Raw genomic sequence first — 21186 nt, 5'->3', positions numbered from 1 at the left:
AGCTTACCTTTTGGCAAGCGCAAAATATATGCCGTGTTGGCACACAGTTTGTGGTGGTGGATTACGTTATTGACTGCACCTAATTTTATGCCACTTTGCGTTTTGGATTCACTCAACTGGACTTAATATTATTGGACGTTTGACATATTTTTATCTACATTATACACTTTGGGACAATTTCAGTTTTATTTCTGGATCATCCTTATGGTGTAACCATACACCATTACTTCACATTTGGTTGTGGTTTTGTTGTTTTATTATTATTATTCATATTTTGTATGATTTATTGTTTAGCGCGGCTACATCTTTCTGCATCTTATCTAGTGTGTTTCTCACATTTTAGCTGCTGCTTAATTTTGTTTATTATCTTTGTCAGCGCGGTATTTTTTCCACTTTTGCATTCTAAATATCGTATATACTTGAGTATAAGCCGAGTTTTTCAGCACATTTTCTGGTGCTGAAAATGTCCCCCCCCGGCTTATACTCGAGTCACCTTTTTGCGCCTGATCTCCCGGACTTTGGGGACCCGGTACTGGCCGGCTGTAGGTCCCCTGGACCCCAAACATGGCACACATATAGCCCTACTCTTCCTCTACAAGTGTGCAAAGTTTGATGTCTGGGGGGTCCTACGGCCGGGGAGCACTGATTTTTCAAAACCGGACACCCCTTCTATATACTCACATGTTAAAGGTAAGTCTAGTCATGGACACAGTGAGGCATGGGCACAGTGAGATATGGACACAGTGAGGCATGGGCACAGTGAGGCATGGACACAGTGAGGCATGGACACAGTGAGGCATGGGCACAGTGAGGCATGGACACAGTGAGGCATGGACACAGTGAGGCATGGACACAGTGAGGCATGGACACAGTGAGGCATGGACACATTGAGGCATGGACACAGTGAGGCATGCACATGGACATAGTGAGGAAAAGTGAGGCACAGTGAGGCATGCAGAAGGACACCCTAGGCTTATATTCGAGTCAATAAGTTTCCCAGTTTTTTGTGTGTAAAAATAGGTGCCTTGGCTTATATTCGGGTCGGCTTATACTGGATTATATACGGTACATCAGTTTTGAGACAGTAGACCTTTTTTGGGTTTCACTTTCTGGCATTTAGTTGTGGGCAGAGAGCACAGGTGTCCCGCCCTATATGAAAGTCTGACAGCTGCTGTGTGGCTGGTCGGTGAACTTAGCTGTATGAACATTTAGGACAGTAGATCCCCAGGGATTAATGCTTAGAAAGCAGACCTTGCAAAAGTGTCCAAAAGATTACTTTCCCCTTTAAAACAATGGAGTCTAGTGCTCCCCTCACCATAAGTCTTTGTTTAGACAGACAGGTGAAATGTGTGAATTTAAGCACCTTCAAAGGTCAAGCTGTTTGTCTAGCTTTAGGCATGATAGATGGCTTTTACCGAATGTATGCATTATGCAGATGACATCTCTTAGTTTTTTGCGCTGTCTTCATTTCGGGGCATTGGTACTTTGTCTACTTGATCGACTTCGATCCCTGAAAGGTTAGCCAGCCAGTCAGTAAAAGATACCTTCTACTATAATATTATTTTGATGGTTATGGTTTTTATCATTCTTAAGTTGAAATTGAAGGGTCTCTGTGTTTTTGTCGTGCCTTTCCAATTATTTACATAATTCTATATTCGTTGGGGATATGGTATCGTATTTAGGTTGAAGGCATTCCACTCTATTTTTGACCTTTTTGTTTTCCCTATGAAATTACCCATGTTCTAATTTCAGTCTTGTTGACTAGGGACATAGTCAATTGGCTCATCTGTGATTGGTAAAGCCTATAGGTGATCTAAAAACTTGGAATATGACAAATCTGTGATGAGTTGGCAGGTTTTAAGGGATGGAAGTAGCGTCTGAAGGTTACCTATAGGGAGTCTAGCCACTGAAGGTGTGAATCTGTAAAGAGTTTGTAGGTTTCAAAGGATGGTATCGGGAGCTTATGTGCCCCTGCTCCGTCATAGCTGCTGGTTCCAGAATCCTGGTTTTGGCTATTGCAGGGGTGTCGAACTCAATTTCATTGTGGGCCGCATCAGCATTATGATTTCCCTCAAAAGGGCCAGTTGTATCTGTAAGATTAGAAGTCCAGCACATCCCCTCCCCCTACATTAGATGTCAAGAGCCACCCCACCATCAGAAGTTGAGTCCCCCACTCTCCCTTACATCACAGTGCCCTTTTCTTATGCAGCTGCTGGTAAGAAGCTAAAAGCATTGCTTGAAAGCAGAAAAGTAGGGGTCTGGAGTAGGACCAGAGGAGGGCTGGATTTGAAATGGCCCGGAGGGCAGGATTCGGCCCGCGGGCCTTGTGTTTGACACCTATGGGCTATGGCATTCTCGTTGTCTGTCTGTCCACCTGCAAGGTAATTGATTGTGGCCAGACACTGGGTGGAGTCCAAACCTGATTTCAGTCAGCCAAACCTTCAGTCTCATGCTTGTGATATTGCATTTGTAACTTGTTCTCCAAGCTCATATCATAGAAAGAAAATCTGATCCCAACTAATCCCACAAGTAAAGTTACCTTTTAAAGGATCAAATTTCGATTATTTACTTATAGGAATGGCTAATAGTACAATCTACCATATAGCTAGTCAATAGCCTTATCCATCCTGTCCCGCTATATGGATCTAAAAGAAAAAAAAACACTATGCCCTAAATCATGTCCAACCAATGCCAATCAAAACAATTAATATACCATCCTAAATCAAACAAATATTGACCTCACTTATAAGTTGGGAGGGGCCCACAGAAAAGGAATGATAGATAAAAAAAATGGTCCCCTCTAACGCTATTACATTATATCATAAATGTGATATACAATATAGTTATGACCAACATCATATCTACATCATGGCGCCATCCACCAGCTCCAAAAGAGCTATGACTACAAAAACAGACTACAATAAGGAGGAGGAAGTGAATACTTGGCAGGTTTCAAGGGATGGTAGAGGCATCCAAGGGTTACCAATAGGTGAGTCTAGCCACTGAAGGAAATCTAAGTGAATGGTCACTTGGTCAGTAGCTTTCAAGGACTGGTAGAGACATCTGAGGTTTACCTAATGGGTAGTCCAGCCATTGAAGGAAGAGGAAGTGAATAGTTGGTAGGATTTAAGGGATGGTAGAGACATCTGAGGGTTACCTAATGGGTAGTCCAGCGCCATTGAAGGGAAATAAGTGAATAGTTGGCAGGTTTTAAGGGATGGTAGTGACATCTGAGGGTTACCTAATAGGTAGTCCAGCCACTAAAGGAGGACGAAGTGAATAGTTGGCAGGTTTCAAGGGATGGTAGAGGCATCTGAGGGTTACCTATAGGAGAGTCCAGCCACCTAGGAAAAGGGAAGTGAATATTTGATAGGTTTTAAGGAATGGTAGAGACATCTGAAGGTTACCTAATGGGTAGTCCAGACACTGAAGGAAGAGGAAGTGAATAGTTTCAACGGATGGTAGAGGATTACCCAATAGAGAGTCCAGCCACTGAAAGAAGAAGGCCTTGAAGATCATCGTTTCTCCTAGCACCATCTCTGAACTATTTTTGTGTGTAGAACTCTGGAGTTTGCCAAGCCACCCCCACTAATAAATAATACATTAATGTTCACAATATAAATACCCCCCTTTAGATTTGTTTCCTTCAAGGTTAGGTTTTAGCATTAAGCTTAATTGTTAAGGGTTAATATTCAGGGTTAGGTAAAAGGTTAAGTCTTGAGTGAGGTTACGTGTTAGGGTAAAATTAAGTGCGAATGATTAGGTTTTAGGGTTAGGTTAGGTTTAGATTAAGTGTTAAATGCTAGGGTCATATTAACTACCAAGGGCTAAGTGTTAGTATTAGGTTAAAGGATACCTAAACCCATGAACTAAAAAATGCAATATAAAGCAGATTTCAGTCTGTAGAGAACTGGGTGAAAATATAGCAAAAAAAGTCAAGGTCAGACTAAAAGGTTAAGCAGAGACTTTGTTCTACTCTTAGGCCTCGTACACGAGGAAACCGGTCGTATGTCACCGCGTTTGAGAACAAGGAGATTTTGTCTTGACAGTGTGTACGCAAAGCAAGCTTGTCGAGTTCCTCGACAAGCCTAACAAGGAACTCGTCGAGGAAAACGAGGTCTTTTCCGACGAGTTCCTCGGTCCTGTGTACGAGGCCTTATTCTGTGCCAAAGTCCCCCAGACTGATGAGATATTCCATCTGCTCACTTTGCTCTCTCTTCCCATCAGCATGCTCATTATCTGCACATTTGCATGCAGCACCCCTGATTGGCTCCCGGTCCTTCTCCTCCTATCCCCCAATGTTATTTCCACTGTTTAGATAGGCTGAAATCAATTCAAATTCTGATACTTTCATTAGCTGCATTCATTTATGTCTTGTATGTCTGCTTAAAGCGTAATTTTAATTGGGTGCTGAAAAGAAGGCTCATTGTGTTACCATAGCTTAGCAGAGGAGACCCATAAATTAATCTTTTTATGATTTATAGTTAAAAAAAATTCTTATCAGCAATCAGTAACTCACCCCGACTATTAAAGTGTAGGTCCCTAGATTTTTTCCTAAAAGCCTTTGGGTGTGCAGGAGGACACATGTGGCCATTTGGTCAGGTTCTCCCCCTCCCATAACTTGCAAAGTGTAGGTCCTGAGGCTTGACCTGAAAGTCTTGGAGGGTGGGAGAGACAAATGTGGCCTTTTGGTCAGGTTCTCCCTCTACCATGACTAGAAGGGTGTCCTGGGACTTGCCCTGAAAGTCTTGCAAGGTGGGGGAGACACATGTGGCCTTTTGGTCAGGTTCTCCCAATACAGTAGGGTGTAGGTCCTTGGACTTGCCCTGGAAATATATGGGGGTGAGGGGGGGTTGACACACGTGGCCTTTTGGTCAGGTTCTTGCCCTCCCATGGCTAGTAAAGTGGTCCTCAGGCTTGACCTGGAAATCTTGAGGGGTGGAGGGGACACACATTGCCTTTTGGTCAGGTTTTCCCTCTCCCATGACTAGAAGGGTGTAGGTCCTCTGACTTGCCCTGAAAGTCTTAGAGGCTGGGGGAGACACATGTTGTCTGTTGGTCAAGTTCTCCTCTTTCCATGACTAGTAAGGAATAGGTCCTGGGACTTGCCCTGAAAGTCTTGCAGGGTGGGGTAAACACATGTGGCCTTTTGGTCAGGTTCTCCCTCTCTCAAGACAGTAGGGTGTAGATCCTTGGACTTTCCCTGGAAATATGTGAGGGTGAGGGGGGGGGGGTGACACACGTGGACTTTTAGTCAGGTTCTTTCCCTCACATGGCTAGCAGGCTGTAGATCAGGGGTGCCCAACCTTTTGAAGAGCGAGGGCCACTTAAGCAACTTGGTAACCAGTCGAGGGCCATGATGAGCAGAGTGGGCGGATGACAGGTCACGGCTACTCTATAGGCCCTCCGATCCGCCAAGATTAAAGGGGATGAATTCCCTTTTGTTTGTCGCTCTATATCAGTGAATTGAGGGTCCTATTTGGTCGGGCTGATCGTGTGAAAAGGGCCTAAGACTGCGGTTTACCCACACCGCGGGTGCAGCGTAGTGCCCCTGTGTCTATCCTGCGGGTTAGCTGGACTTTGCCATAGACTCCACCTGTGGCAAAAGCCGGCACTGTAGAGGACGCATCGGCTTATGGGGCTCTGCCCCACAGCTGCTTTCTTCCTCCAACACCAGCTTCATTCACAACACTGATGCTGCGGTATGGCGGGCCGGCAACCTGCGATCTGGGCTTGCCAACCTGCCATTCCAGAGCAGGAGGTCGCGGGCCACATAGGAGGGCTCCGCGGGCCACATGTGGCCCCCGGGCCACTGGTTGGCCACCCCTGCTGTAGATACTCAGACTTTCCCTGAAAGTCTTGGAGGGTGGAGGAGACACACGTGGCCTTTTGGTCAGGTTCTTCCTCTCCCATGTGGTCTCCCTCTGTGGAAGCCCTACCTAGTGCTTGAGTAGTCCTTTCTGTGGCAGGCCTCCCGAAGAAAGGACTTTGTCCGGTTTGGTGGACAATGAGTGCCCCAGTACCTATCAGGATCCGTGCATCCTGGGGCATCAGGTCCAGGGTCCTTTTTCTTCGAGGGGGGGGGACCATGTGTATACCCTGTACACTTTTTCTTATGTACTTTGTATTTAGTTTTGTGTGTGATAAGTTTTTAAAAAAAAATCAGCAATCACATATTGCATGCTACAGCTGTTACTTTGAAAATAATTTAAAATTATTTGAGTCATTTGACTGAATTATATACAATTTAGCCACTCACCTCTTTTTTGTAAGTGCCTTTTGTCCTCTCTTTCCTGGGTTGCTTGCTTTTTGCAGTCCATCTTCGGTCTTCTTTCCGTACACCTCGGCGTATCTTCCTCATCACAGTCATAATCATCCAGAATCGGGGTCTCCCGGATGGACATCCTCAACACCGAGCTGTGAGGCTGCAATTTGGATGAGCGAAAGTCTCTTGACGGTGGACCCAGCAATACGGACGGGATGTAATGGATCTCGTGAGTGGCTTCGGTGCTGGCGCTCTTTTGTGGTATCCGTCTTCGCTTGTGCCAGCGCCGCTGAGCAAATAGTGCAAATGAGAAAATGAGCAGCAGTAAAAGCAGCGCGATCAGTCCTCCCTGCGGAGAGAGGAACGGTACTGTTCATTCAAGAGGCATGGCATTTTTCTTTTTTTTTTGAGACGCAAAGACACATCAAATATTCCAATAAAGAATGGACTTCAGAGAAAGAAAAATAGGACTCATTTTTACAAAGTAGAAAAAAAGAATTGTTATTTCTACTGAAAACTGAAAGACGCTTCTTCTCCTTAGACAAAGAGAGCTAATTATGTAGAACAGTAGACCGGACTGAGCAAAGCGACAAACATTAAAGAGGTACTTCAGTCAAAGAAAAGGCACCTATGGTAGTTTTTGTAACGGCTGATTACCTAATCCTCACTTAGTAAATGCAGCAATTTAAAATAGTTACTTTTATGTATCTTTTTAGCTATTGCTAGCAACACGTTGCCCAGTGGATTTTTTCTATAAGCCGCACTCCAATCTCCACTCTTCCAAATGCTTTTATTCAACCATCAACAGTATAGCTACAACGTTTCACCATGAATGGCTTGGTCATTCCTTGTGACAAAGCCATTCATAGTAATATGTATTAAGGAGGTGTTGTTTTTTTTGGTGGAGACACCATGGTTGCAGCTATACCGTTGATGATTAAAGAACACCTTCTCCTCTCCCTCCCATCCATTGACAAACAGGGTGCCGACTCAAAGAAGCCCGACCTCCCTTGCCACTGTAAGGAATAGATGAATGAGGAGAGCCACACTCCGATCTCTACACTTCCAAATGGCTTGGTCATTCCTTGTGACTAAGCCATTCATTATGAAATGCATTAAGTAGGTGGTGCCTTTTTGGGTGGTTCTTGCTCACCGTTGTAAGGAATTGATGGTTGAGAGCAACACTCCGATCTCCACTCTTCCAAATACTTTTGTTCAATCATCAACAGTATACTATAACTGCCTTAATGGTGTCTCCACCCAAAGCCCCACCAACTCCTTAATGTGTTTCACCATAAATGGCTTGGTTAGAAGGTATGACAAAGCCAAGGACTCAACACCTTGCAAGCTGCATGGTTTGGGGGGCTTGCGGGCACGCTCCCGTGATACAGCCATAGACGCCGACTGTATCACTCGGCCCTGCCCCCTAATGTGATTGACTGCAGCGCGAGCCAATGGCTGCGCTGCTTTCAATCAACCAATGACGGCCGAGAAGCTTGCGCGTTCACGGCGCGGGACTTTCGAGGGGTCAGATAAGTAAAGGGGGGGGTTCGGGGGGCCTCTAATACTCTGATGTTTTTTCACCTTAATGCATAGAATGCAATAAGGTGAAAAAACATTTACCTTTACAACCCCTTTAACTACACATACAGTAATCAAATAAACAGAACACTACAGCAATACCAAAAAAAGAACACTAGACGGAGCTTGTACTCCACATATGATTGTCTTATGTAAATTACAAACCTCACATGTAATTTTAACAACACAGATGCAGGTAATCATAATATAAGTCTGGTAGACAGAACACTCCCCGCCTGACGTCAAGTGATGTCACTAACAGAGTCCTCCGTAGAAAGCAACAGAACAAGTTCGGTCACTGGTCTTAAAAATTCTTTAGCCTCATTCTGTTGGAAGATCGTGACCTCGACCTTACGGACACAATTATCCTTGCTTGGCAGTACTTTGGTGACCAGACCTAAAGTCCACATATTCCTTAGTGTCTGGCAATCTTAAATGAGCACAACATCACCAGGTTTAAGATTTCTCCTTACTTGTAGAGTAGATATATATTGTTCTCTCCACCGGCTCCAGAAGCTATTGGCAAGGGTTTGTACTTGTCTCCATTGACGTTTGTAAAGGTCCTTCTCACAAAACTCTCCAGCTGGAGCACCGGCAAGACTAGTCTTTTGCATGAGTAACATGGCAGGTGTGAGGACCACTGGATCTTCAGAGTCACTTGAAATTGATGTCAAAGGTCTGGCTTTAATGATAGCTGTAACCTCTGCCATAAATGTCACTTAACATTCATGAGTAAGCCTTGCAATTTCTACTTGAAGGAAGATAGAGTCAAGAATTCCAAGGGTTATGCATATCATCCTCTCCCAAACACCTCCCATGTGAGATGTACATGGGAGGAGCCTGTGATAATTATGTACATGGGAGGAGCCTGTGATACTTAGGATTGTAGTGGGGTCACAATACAAGGGGTATCTTATGGTATATGGTTACAGTGCTGGGGGGAATATCTAGGATGTAGAGGGATCAGAGTGCTGGGGAGATATCTATGGTGTAGAGGGGTCAGAGTGCTGGGGGGATAATCTGGGGAAAAGGGAAAGCTCCGCTTGTCTGCCTCCTACCTACTTGATGTCTGTTTACCTGCACGGTCTCCATTGTAAGGGCCCTAAAGCATTACTTTGCCCAGGGGCCCATGATGCTATTAAGACGGCCCTGACGTCACCGCGTTCTTGCCTTTCAAAAAAAACGGGTCTTTTGAAAAGGAGTGTGTGTACTCAGGCAGCAAAAGAGATTCTTGCCAAGAATCTCGTTAGGAAAAACTATGTTTTTTTTCAGAGGAGATTCTGGCCCGTGTGTACGAGGCTTGAGGCTGTAACATAACAAAATGTGGAAAAAGTGAAGCACTTTGAATACTTTCTGGATGCTCTTAACATTAACATAAATCCAACTGGTTGCCAACCAGCCGCCATTGTTTTACGGCGGCAGGTCGGCTCCCCTGCATGAGAGCCTGTAGCTATACGTCGGCTCTCGTGCAGGGCGCGCCCCCCGCTCTCCTCCGACTCCCGTGCATGTGTCCGGCGGGCGTGATCGCCGCCGGGCACACGCGATCGCTCGTTACAGAACGAGGACCGGGAGCTGTGTGTGTAAACACACAGCTCCCAGTCCTGTCAGGGAGAGAAATGCTGATCTTCTATTCATACAATGTATGAACAGAAGATCAGTCATTTCCCCTAGTGAGGCCACCCCCCTACAGTTAGAACACACCCAGGGAACATACTTAACCCCTTCCCCGCCCCCTAGTGTTAACCCCTTCACTGCCAGTGGCATTTTTATAGTAATCCAATGCATTTTTATAGCACTGATCGCTATAAAAATGCCAATGGTCCCAAAAATGTGTCAAAGGTGTCCGAAGTGTCCGCCATAATGTCGTAGTACCAAAAAAAAAAAAATCGCTGATCGCCGCCATTACTAGTAAAAAAATTTTTTTATAGAAATGCCATAAAAATACCCCCTATTTTGTAAACGCTATAACTTTTGCGCAAACCAATCAATAAACGCTTATTGCAATTTTTTTTACGAAAAATAGGTAGAAGAATACGTATCGGCCTAAACTGAGGAAAAAAAATGTTTTTTTATATATTTTTGGGGGATATTTATTACAGCAAAAAGTAAAAAATATTTATTTTTTTCAAAATTGTCGCTGTATTTTTGTTTATAGCGCAAAAACTAAAAAACGCAGAGGTGATCAAATACCACAAAAAGCAAGCTCTATTTGTGGGGAAAAAAGGATGCCAATTTTGTTAGGGAGCCACGTCGCACGACCGCGCAATTGTCAGTTAAAGCGACGCAGTGCCGAATCACAAAAAGTGCTCTGGTCTTTGACCAGCAATATGGTCCGGGGGTTAAGTGGTTAACATATCAGTAATAGTATGGTAACCCCATGGATCCAGCACTTTTTATTTTTTTTTATTTGACTATTTTCCTCTTATTTTGCAGTATCGGTTGCATGCTGTTATAAGGCCTGTGATCTACTGTTTATTTTATTTTTTACTAATCAAAAAAGAATGAAATTATATTTCGTGAATGCCGTGACAAATGTTAGGTATTTCATGAACTGTGTTGGTTCAATTCCCGAACATGTAATTTTTGTAATTCAGTAATACATCTCTAGAAAAGGATGTAATATAATAAAAATATCACAAGCCCATGCTGATAAGGCCATCATCACAGTTGGCAGTTGCTCAGCTTCCAGTTGAAATTGGCCAAAGCCCAGGTGCTCATAAACCTAACATGATACGGGAGAACAGCTGTCCAAGAATGTAAGTGCATTACGCAGTCAGAGCCGGTCTTATCCGAGAAATCAAATTATCGGATCCGTAACGCTGGGTCAGTTTAAATTTTTCATGGCCTTCTTTCCTCCAACAAATCAAATATGAATATATTCAAGACGTCAAATTCAAATTGAACGAAACATAAAAAGTGAAGTGCGGGTTGCAATTAAGGGAGCTTAGGTCGGACCACATGTGGATTGGAATTTTTTATTTATTTTTTATTGTAAAAGATTTAATGGAGATTCAGCTGGATGGGGCAGCCTTTGTCAACCTCTATACCTCCTGCTCTCTGCAGCAAAGTAGTAATGTCACCGCGACGCGTACAAGGCGATATCGGCGTCTTCAAAAACAGTGGGCCAGATTCACAAAAGGCATACGACGGCGTTTCTCCTGATACGCCGTCGTATCTCTGTTTCTATAACTGTTTCTATCTGTTTCATAGAATCAGTTACGCATAGATATCCATAAGATCCGACAGGTGTAATTGTTTTACACTGTCGGATCTTAGGATGCAGTACCGCGGCCGCCGCTGGGGGGAGTTCCCGTCGTAAACCAGCGTCGGGTATGCAAATTAGGAGTTACGTCGATCCACGACGGATTTTCGCGTTCGCTACGTCGCTGCTAGTCTAGTTTCCCGTCGCAAAGTTAGTCGTCGTTTTGGGTGCCCTAACTTTAGTCAGCAATCGTATTGCTGTCTAAAGTATGGCCGTCGTTCCCGCGTCAAAATGTAAAATTTTACGTCGTTTGCGTAACACGTCCGGGAATACGGAAGTACGCTACGCGCGTCGCCGTTCGGAAAAATGACGTCACGGCGCGCAAAGCACGACGGGAATTGCGAAACTGAGCATGCGCAGTAGGTCCGGCGCGGGAGCGCGCCTAATTTAAATGGCACACGCCCATTTGAATTGGCCCGCCTTGCGCCGGAGGCTGCCGGCGTAGTTTTCATCGCAAGTGCTTTGTGAATCAGGCACTTGCGATGAAAACTTGCGGCGGTGTAACGTATCTACGATACGTTACGCCGCCGCTCACCTACGTGAATCTGGCCCAGTAATTGGATTTACATTTACCGGGCAGTTTATTAGGTAGACCTGTTCAATTGCTTGGTAACACAAATTGCTAATCAGTAGAGTTGAGCGGACACCTGGATGTTCGGGTTTGGACCCGAACCCGAACTTTAAAAAAGTTTGAAAATCCGAACCCGAACTCCGAACCCCATTGGTCAATGGGACACAGACTTTTAGTAAAAAAAAAATGCGCAAGGGTCCCCCCAAATTCAATAACCAGACCCTTTAGGTCTGGTATGGATATTAAGGGGAACCCCGCCGTCAATTTAAAAAAAAATGACGTAGGGTTCCCCCTAAATATCCATAACCAGACACTTCAGGTCTGGTGTGGATTTTAAGGGGAACTCCACCACAAATTTAAAAAAAAAAATGGCGTGGAGTTCCCCCTAAAATCCACACCAGACCCTTATCCGAGCACGTTGACCTGGCCGAAAAGAGGGTGGGACAGAGTGTGGCCCCCCCCCCCCTCTCCTGAACCGCACCAGGCCACATGCCCTCAACATTGGGAGGGTGCTTTGGGGTGCCGATGCTTTGACGTTTGTTTTATAGGGGAGGCGGGCCACGCGTCACATGACCCCGTCCCCCTCTGACGCACACTCTGCTATGTCACTGGGACAGCCCTTGCGTCAAAACGGGACGGGGTCATGTGAGGCGTGGCCCGCCTCCCCTATAAAAGAAACGTCAAAGCATTGGCGCGTCATTCGCTGAGCTGTGCTCTGAATGGATGGATGTTCTCATCGCTGGACCAATCGCTGGAGACATCACCCATCGCTGGAGACATCACCCGTCGCTGGAGAGATCACCCGTCGCTGGATAGAGACAACGATGGAGCAGCGAGCAGCATCGATCGTCTATTTTCACCGCTGGATTTTTATTTGGTTTAATTAATAAAGTAATTTGTTCTACGGTGTGTGTGTTTTTTTTCTGAAAACTACTATTTCCACTTCCTTTGTGAAATGGTAGGGGTACAGTGTACCCCATTTCCATTTCACACAGGGGGGGCCAGGATCTGGGGGTCCCCTTTGTTAAAGGGGTCTTCCAGATTCTGATAAGCCCCCTGCCCGCATACCCCCACAACCACCGGGCAAGGGTTGTGGGGATGAGACCCTTGTCCCCATCAACATGGGGACAAGGTGCTTTGGGGGGCACCCCAAAGCACCCTCCCAATGTTGAGGGCATGTGGCCTGGTGCGGTTCAGGAGAGGGGGAGGCGCACTGGTTATTGAATTTGGGGGGACCTCGGCGCATTTTTTTCTCCGAACCCGGACCCGAACTTTCAGCAATTATTCGGGTTCGGGTCCGGGAAAAACTCAAAGTCCGTACCGAACCCGAACTTTACAGTTCGGGTTCGCTCAACTCTACTAATCAGCCAATCACATGGCAGAAACTCAAAGCATTTAGGCATCTAGATGACTTTCTGAAGTTCAAACCGACCATCAGAATGGGGAAGAGAGGGGATTTAATCAGGGCTTCAGCAGGAACGCAGGGGAACGCAGTTCCGGCACCTCCAGGACTAAATGTGTGCAAGGGGTGCTGGGGTGTGCTGAAGGGTCTGCTGGGGGATTTATTGTAGCTGGGGGGGGGTCTATTTTAGCATGGGGAGGGTCTATTGTTGCTGAGGAAGTCTGTTGTTACTGGTAGAAGATCTATTGTTGGTGGGGGTAGGTCTTATGTTGCTGGGAGAGATCTACTGTTGAGGGAGGGGTCTATAGTTTCTGGCTGCTGGGGGGTCTCTTGATGCTGGCTGTGGGGATATCTTTTGTTGCTGCCAGGGGTCGATTGTTGCTGGGGAGTCTATTGTTACTGGGGGTCAGGGCCGCCATCAGGGGGTACAGGCAGTACCCCTGTAAGGGGCCCGGATGGCAACCCCCTTTTTTTTAGGGGTCCGGAGGTCCCCAGGGTCCCGGAGGCCCCCAGGGCCCCAGATGGCAACCCCCCTTTTTGTTATTTATTTTTAAATAAAAAAAATATATTTTTTTTATATATATTTTTATTATATTTTTTATTAAAGTGGAGGTTCACCCTAAAAAACAAGTTTCTACCATGCCATCCAGCATAGGCGTTCCTATGCAGAGGGGAACATGATTGATAGCCGGCTATGGCGCGTCACGCTTCCTGAAAATAGCCGGAGTAGGACTCGGCTCTTCACGGCGCTATACGGCGCCTGCGCACAGACTAGGAGCTGACTGTGCAGGCGCCGTGAAGAGCCAAGTCCTATTTCGGCTATTTTCGGGAAGCGTGACGCGCCATAGCCGGCCGTCAATCATGTTCCCCTCTGCATAGGAACGCCTACTCCCCGCGGGAAGTCTGAAACTTAACTAAGGGATTAAACTGTGAGTACGGCGCAAAAAAATAAAATAAAGGCATACTGTAGCTCGCGCTAGTATGCTGGATGGCATGGTAGAATTTTTTTTTTTCTTTAGGGAGAACCCCCGCTTTAAAGGGACAATTTTTTTTTTCAGGGGTCCGGAGGTCCCCAGGGGTCCAGAGGTTCCCAGGGCCCTGGATGGCAACCCCCCCTTTTTTTATATAAATGTTTATTTAAAAAAATATATTATATTTTTTATTAAAGGGCCCAGAGGTTTCTTTTTTTTAATTTTTATTAAAGGGCCCAGAGGTCCCGGATGACAACCCCCCTTTTTTTGTAATTTCTTTTTTATAAAAAAAAAATATTAAAGGGCCCAGAGGTCCCCAGATGGCAACCCCCCTTTTTAAAAAAAATATATATATATTTTTTATATATATTTTTTATTTTTTTTTATTAAAGGGGACTGTCCCCAAAAACCGGGGATGTCTGGTCACCTTAATTTTAGAGGGCTGTTGGAAGCACAAAAGTGGGAATAGTGATTTGTAAATAGCTATGTTGCCTGTAATGCTGTAATTCATCTCTCAAGTAACCTCAGCATCTTGCAGCATTTCTGCAGTGTCTAGCTCCTGCAGACCCTCAACCTGTAACCACCTCCAGGGGCATACGTCCCGTCTTTGACCATCTCCAGCAGCCTGTCCACAGTCTTTCCTATTTCTAATGCACTAAACTATTGGTCACTCTAAATTAAATGTCAATCAAAATCCTCTTAAAGAATCTAAACACAATGAATTTGAAAGGAAATCACTAGGAACATTTCTAATTAATTTAAAAGGTTCTTTTAGAACTCTTCAAATGCAAGCAATTGAGAAAAAACAATTTATGGTCTCGAAAGCTGACAGTCTTTCTGCACAACCCATAGAGCACCACAAATACATGTAAAGCTCAACTTCAAGCAAACAGCTAAATACAAAGTTGGAATAAATATATGGAAGATATCTTATCTGCCAAAGCATTTTTATTTCTTGCCCAGTCCTGCGATTTAGGGTCCATTCACCCTTGTGAATGGGACCATGCGTGTTCATATGGGGGAACCCCAGTGGGTGATAGGCAGCGCCATTGCAAGCAAAGCCAGGCTGAGAGCTTCCACAGCTAATTGCTGCCACTGGCATGTAATCACTCATGGAGCCTGTAAGTGATTGGCCCTGGATGTAAGTCCCAAGAAGACATGGCCAAAGAATTGTCAGGGCTGGGCTCAGCCCTTCCTTCTCTGAGCCGGCCACTCAGCTGTCGGCTAATTGCCAGATCCTAAGGCCTCGTGCACACGATCGAACATGTCCACTGAAACTGGTCCGGCGGACCAGTTTCCGCGGACATGTTCGGTCGTGTGTACGGCCGACCGGACAATTATCCGGCGGATCGGACAGGTTTCCAGTGGACAAATGTTTCTTAGCATGCTAAGAAACATGTCCGCTGGAAGCCTGTCCGTCGGACATGTTCGGTCGTCTGTACGACTCACCGGACATGTCCGCTCGGCCGAAAGCCCTCGCATGCGTCGAAGTGATGCGACGCATGCGTGGAAGCATTGACCTTCCAGGGTCGCGCACGTCGCCGCGTTATCGTCGCGGCGATGGCGCAGCCACATCACCGCGTATCCTGTCCGCGCGGATTTCTGTTTGATGGTGTGTACAATCATCAGACAGAAATCTCAGAGTGGACATGTCCGATGAAAATGGTCCGCGGACTGTTTTCATCGGACATGTCCCCTTGTGTGTACGAGGCCTTAGTCTCCACAGTGACTCACCTGTTGATGATCCTGCTCATCAGTCCTGCCTACTTAAGCCTTCCAATTCAGATGATCTCTGCCTTCGCCTTGGTCAACATCACAGAGACTTTCTCCTGCGTTCCTATTGAAGACTTGCTTGGCTGACATCCTTTTTGGCTCCTGATCCTGCTTGCTGTTCCACTACATTCATCCCTGGCTCCCTGACGTTTGACTTGTCTGAGTATCCAATCCGGTTGCTGAACTCTGGCTATGTTTTGACTATGCTTACTCTGTTTACCTTTTTATTATTATTATTAAACAATTGTGATTTAACTGTACTAATGTCTCGGTCTGATTCGTGGTTTCTGACAAGAGTCTATATTTTATAATTGTTCTAAATGTTAACCATGACTATTGCTAAATGTAAGGAGAATCATCAGGGTGCCCTCATGAACATATGAAGAGAATCAGAAGGGAGGTCTCATGAACATGCAAAGATAAACAGAAGGGCGCCCTCATGAACATGTTAAGAGAAGACCAATTTGATGCAGTGTGCGGCGTATGGCCTAAGCACTGACAGGCTGACCCCCCACCCTTTCACCCTCTGCAGCAATGCTGGCAGCACTCATATGTCTATTTCCCAAAGACAACCTCTGGATATGACGCTGAGCACGTGACCTCAACTTCTTTGGTGGACCATGGCGGGGCCTGTTCTGAGGGGAACCCGTCCTGTTATACCGCTGTATAGTGTTGGCCACCGTGCCGCACCTCAGTTTCAGGGTCTTGGCAATCTTCTTATCGCCTAGGCCAGTGATGGCGAACCTTGGCACTCCAGATGTTTTGGAACTACATTTCCCATGATGCTTATGCACTCTGCAGTGTAGTGGAGCATCATGGGAAATGTAGTTCCAAAACATCTGGAGTGCCAAGGTTCGCCATCACTGGCCTAGGCCATCTTTATGTAGAGCAACAATTTATTTTTTTAGATCCTCAGAGCATTCTTTGCCATGAGGTGCTATGTTGAACTTCCAGTGACCAGTATGAGAGAATGAGAGCTATAACACCAAAATTTAACACATCTGCTCCCCATTCACACCTGAGACCTTGTAACACTAACGAGTCACCAGACACCGGGGGAGGGAAAATGGCTAATTGGGCCCAATTTGGACATTTTCACTTAGGGGTGTACTCACTTTTGCTGCTAGCGGTTTAGACATTAATGGCTGTGGGTTGAGTTATTTTGAGGAGGACAGTAAATTTACACTGTTATACAAGCTGTACACTCACTACACAACATTGTAGCAAAGTGTCATTTCTTCGGTGTTGTCAGGATAAAAGAAAAGATTTACAAAAATGTGAGGGGTGTACTTACTTTTGTGAGATACTGTATATATATATATATATATATATATATATAATGTTTGGGGGTACTGATTTTTGCTTGTAAAGAACAAATGTCAAAAAAAGAGTCAATTAAGATACATTTGGTAACTGTGGGCTAGATTCAGGTAGGGGCGCGCAATCTAACGGCGGCGCAGCATATCGTATTTACGCTACGCCGCCGCAACTAACAGGAGGAAGTGCAGTATTCACAAAGCACTTGCTCCGTAAGTTGCGGCGGCGTAGCGTAAATGGGGCCGGCGTAAGCGCGCCTAATTCAAATGTGTAAGGGGGGCGTGTTTTATGTTAATGTGTGTTGACCTGACGTGATTGACGTTTTGTACGAACGGCGCATGCGCCGTCCGTGTACATATCCCAGTATACATTGCTCCAAATGACGTCGCAAGGACGTATTGGTTTCGACGTGAACGTAAATTACGTCCAGCCCTATTCGCGAACGACTTACGCAAACGACGTAAAAAATTGAAGCGGGAACGACGTCCATACTTAACATTGAGTGCGCCTCATAGAAGCAGGCACAACGTTACGCCGAAAAAGCCTTACGCAAACGACGTAAAAAAACGAACGCCGGGCGCACGTACGTTTGTGAATCGGCGTATCTAGGTAATTTGCATACTCTCCGCCGAAAACGACGAGAGTGCCACCTAGCGGCCAGCGTAAATATATGCACCCTAAGATACGACGGCGTAAGAGACTTATGCCAGTCGTATCTTAGGCTAATGTCGGCGTATCTAGCTTTCTGAATACAGAAAGTAGATACACCGGCGCAGCTTAGAATTTACGCGGCGTATCAATTGATACGCCGGCGTAATTCTTTGCTGAATCTAGCCCTATATATTTTGTGAAAATGTGGGGCAATTTTATGCCGAAACAGTTTGTAAAATTCCCCCGATAGACCGCCGTCACCAAGTGTTTTATTTCATTTGAAAGCCAACATGGCTTTGCGATATCTTTCCAATTTAAGGTTGCGCATTTTCTTTTGGTCAGCCCAAGGTAGCTAAGCTTAATTCAGAAGCCGTGTTCCGTCTGTTCCATGGTTTGCAAATCATAGATTCCTATAATTTTCTGTCTTTGGGTATAGTATTATTATTGTGCTCCAACAAAGTAATCCACACTGAGGACTTCAATCAAGGCTTTTAAAAACTAAATAGCCGGCCACTCCAGACTTGAGAAAGAACTGCGCACGGCGTGAAACACTGCTACTTATTTTCTCGTGCTGCACTGTCATTACATGGATTGAATATAAGAGCTATTTTATTTTAAAGACTGAAAGGGCAGATTTACCCTTGGCACCAGCTATCCTCTTAAAGTGTAAATCATTACTTTTTCTAGTTTTTTATTGAGTGGGAATTGTTTTTTTCTGTGTTGTCCCCATTGGGGAGATTCAACCTCATGGTGCTAAGTTGGATGACGGTCAGTGTCAATTTTTGGGGAGGCGCAAACAAACTGAAAAATTCTGCCCATAAAATGCAGCCTCTGTGCCAATCATACGCAGCCTGTGCCCATCATATGCCCATAATATTGAGTCTCTGTGCCCACCATATGCAGCCTCTGTGCCCATCATATGCCCATAATATTCAGCCTGTGCCCACCATATGCAGCCTGTGACCATCATATGCAGCCTCTGAGCCCATCATACGTAGCCTGTGCCCACTATACGCAGCCTCTGTGCCCATCATATGCAGCCAGCCAGTGCCCATCATATTAAGCCTCTGTGCCCATCATATTAAGCCTCTGTGCCCATCATATGCCCACAATATGCAGCCTGTGCCCATCATATGAATCCTCTGTGCTCACCATATGCAGCCTCTGTGCCCATCTTATGCAGCCTGTGCCCATCATATGCAGCCACTGTGCCCATCATATGTAGCCACTGTGCCCATCATGCAGCCTGTGTGCCCATCATATGCAGACTGTGCCCATCATATGCAGCCTCTGTGCCCATCATACAGCCTCTGTGCCCATCATATGCAAACGGTGCCCATCATATGCAAACTGTGCCCATCATATGCAGCCTCTCTGCCCATCATATGCAGCCTCTCTGCCCATCATATGCCCACAATATGCAGCCTGTGTCCATCATATGAATCCTCTGTGGCCACCATATGCAGCCTCTGTGCCCATCATATGCAGCCTCTGTGCCCATAATATGCAGCCTCTGTGCCCATCATATGCAGCCTCTGTGTCCATCATATGCAGCCTCTGCGCCCATCTTATGCAGCCTGTGCCCATCATATGCAGCCTCTGTGCCCATCATATGCAGCCTGTGCCCATTATATAGCCTATGTGCCCATCATATGCAGCCTGTGCCCATCATATGCGACCTCTGTGCCCATCATAAGCAGCCTGTGCCCATCATTTGCAGCCTCTGTGCCCATCATATGTAGCCTCTGTGACCATCATATGCAGCCAACTGATATTGGAATGAATGGCAGACTCGCCAGGTCTTGCCCCCAACATGTTTCACACCACCCCTCAGAGCTTAATCAAGGGGATTAATATACTTTGGCCCAGATTCTCGTAGGGCGGCGTAAATGTAAGCGGGCGTAGCGTATCGTAGTTACGCTACGCCGCCGCAACTTAGAGAGGCAAGTGCTGTATTTACAAAGCACTTGCGTCCAAAGTTACGTCGGCGTAGCGTAAATGTGCCTAAATCAAATGAGGAACAGGGGGGCGTGTTTTATGTAAACTAATCATGACCCCGCGTAAATGGCGCTTTTTTCGAACGGCGCGCATGCTCAGTATCACGTCGAATTTTCTAATTAAATTACGCCCGCTCAATGCCTAGTCGACGTGAACGTAACTTACGTCCAGCCCCATTCACGGACGACTTACGCAAACGACATAAAATACGACGCTGTTCGTACATTTCCGACGTCCATACCTAACATGACTTACCCCTGCTTTATGGGGGGTAACTTTACGCCGGCGTATGTCTTACGTAAACAACGTATCTTGATACGCCGGGCGCACGTATGTTCGTGAATTGGCGTATCTAGCTAGTTAGCATATTCGACGTGGAAATCTACGGAAGCGCCACCTAGCGGCCAGCGTAAATATGCACCCTAAGATACGACGGCGTAGGAGACTTACGCCGCTCGTATCTAGGCAACTGTGAGGCATATCTGATTCTATGAATCAGGCGCCGAGTTGCGTCGGGCCGCACTGAGGCCCCATACACACGAGAGGATCCATCTGCTGGAATTGATCCTCGCATCGGCTCCAGCGGATAGATCCCCTGGTGTGTACAATCCAGCGGATCGGTTTCAGCAGATAGATTCTATGGTGTGTACAATCCAGTGGATCTGTTTCCGCGGATTTTTATCCCCTGGGATGGATTTCCAGCGGATACAAATTTGAAGACATGCTTTCAAATCTATCCGCTTGAATCCATCCCAACGGATTGATCCGCTGGTCTGTACAGACTCACCGGATCCATCCGTCCGAATCAATCCCCCGCATGCGTCGTAATGATTCGACGCATGCATGGAATTCCTTATATGACAGTGTCGCGCACGTCGCTGTGTCATCATCGCGGCGACGGTGCGACACGTCATCGCGATGGGATTTTGGCGCGGATTTCGATCCGATGGTGAATACACTCCATCGGATCAGAATCCTAGAAAATCCTCAAGAGGATTTATCCGCGGAAACGGTCCGGTGGACCGTATCCGCGGATAAATCCTCTCGTGTGTATGGGGCCTCAGAGTTACAACGGCGTATCTGGAGATACGCCGGCGGAACTCCTTTGAGAATCCGGGCCTATGTATTTTGAGCCCAATGAGTCTTCCCAATGACCACGAGTGTGAGGCCCCGTACACACGATTGATCCGCGGATCAGTTCCAGCAGATAGATCCGGTGGTGTGTACGTCTGAGCGGACATTTCCCAGCGGATAAAAATCCAGCCGACGGATTCCCAGCAGATAAAAATTTCTTAGCATGCTAAGAAATCTATCCGCTGGAATCTAGTCCGCCGGACTTATCCGGTCGTCTGTACAGACTCACCGGATAAGTCCGTCCGATCACATCCCTCGCAT

At 46.1% G+C, this 21186-nt stretch overlaps 1 protein-coding gene across 2 annotated transcripts in view; it reads right to left on the bottom strand.

Moving 5' to 3' along the window:
* Window positions 1-21186, bottom strand: part of ASTN2 (astrotactin 2) — a 394891-nt gene that overhangs the window by 247441 nt on the left and 126264 nt on the right. For both annotated transcript variants that reach the window (XM_040322749.1, XM_040322750.1), the window contains exon 3: window positions 6260-6614. In XM_040322749.1, coding sequence (XP_040178683.1) covers window positions 6260-6614 — 355 coding nt within the window. The remainder of the gene's footprint in view (window positions 1-6259; window positions 6615-21186) is intronic.

The sequence above is a fragment of the Rana temporaria genome, chromosome 9, assembly GCF_905171775.1.
Source record: "Rana temporaria chromosome 9, aRanTem1.1, whole genome shotgun sequence".
In the NCBI taxonomy this organism is placed as follows: Eukaryota; Metazoa; Chordata; class Amphibia; order Anura; family Ranidae; genus Rana; species Rana temporaria.
This window is presented reverse-complemented; position numbering and strand designations above follow the sequence as displayed.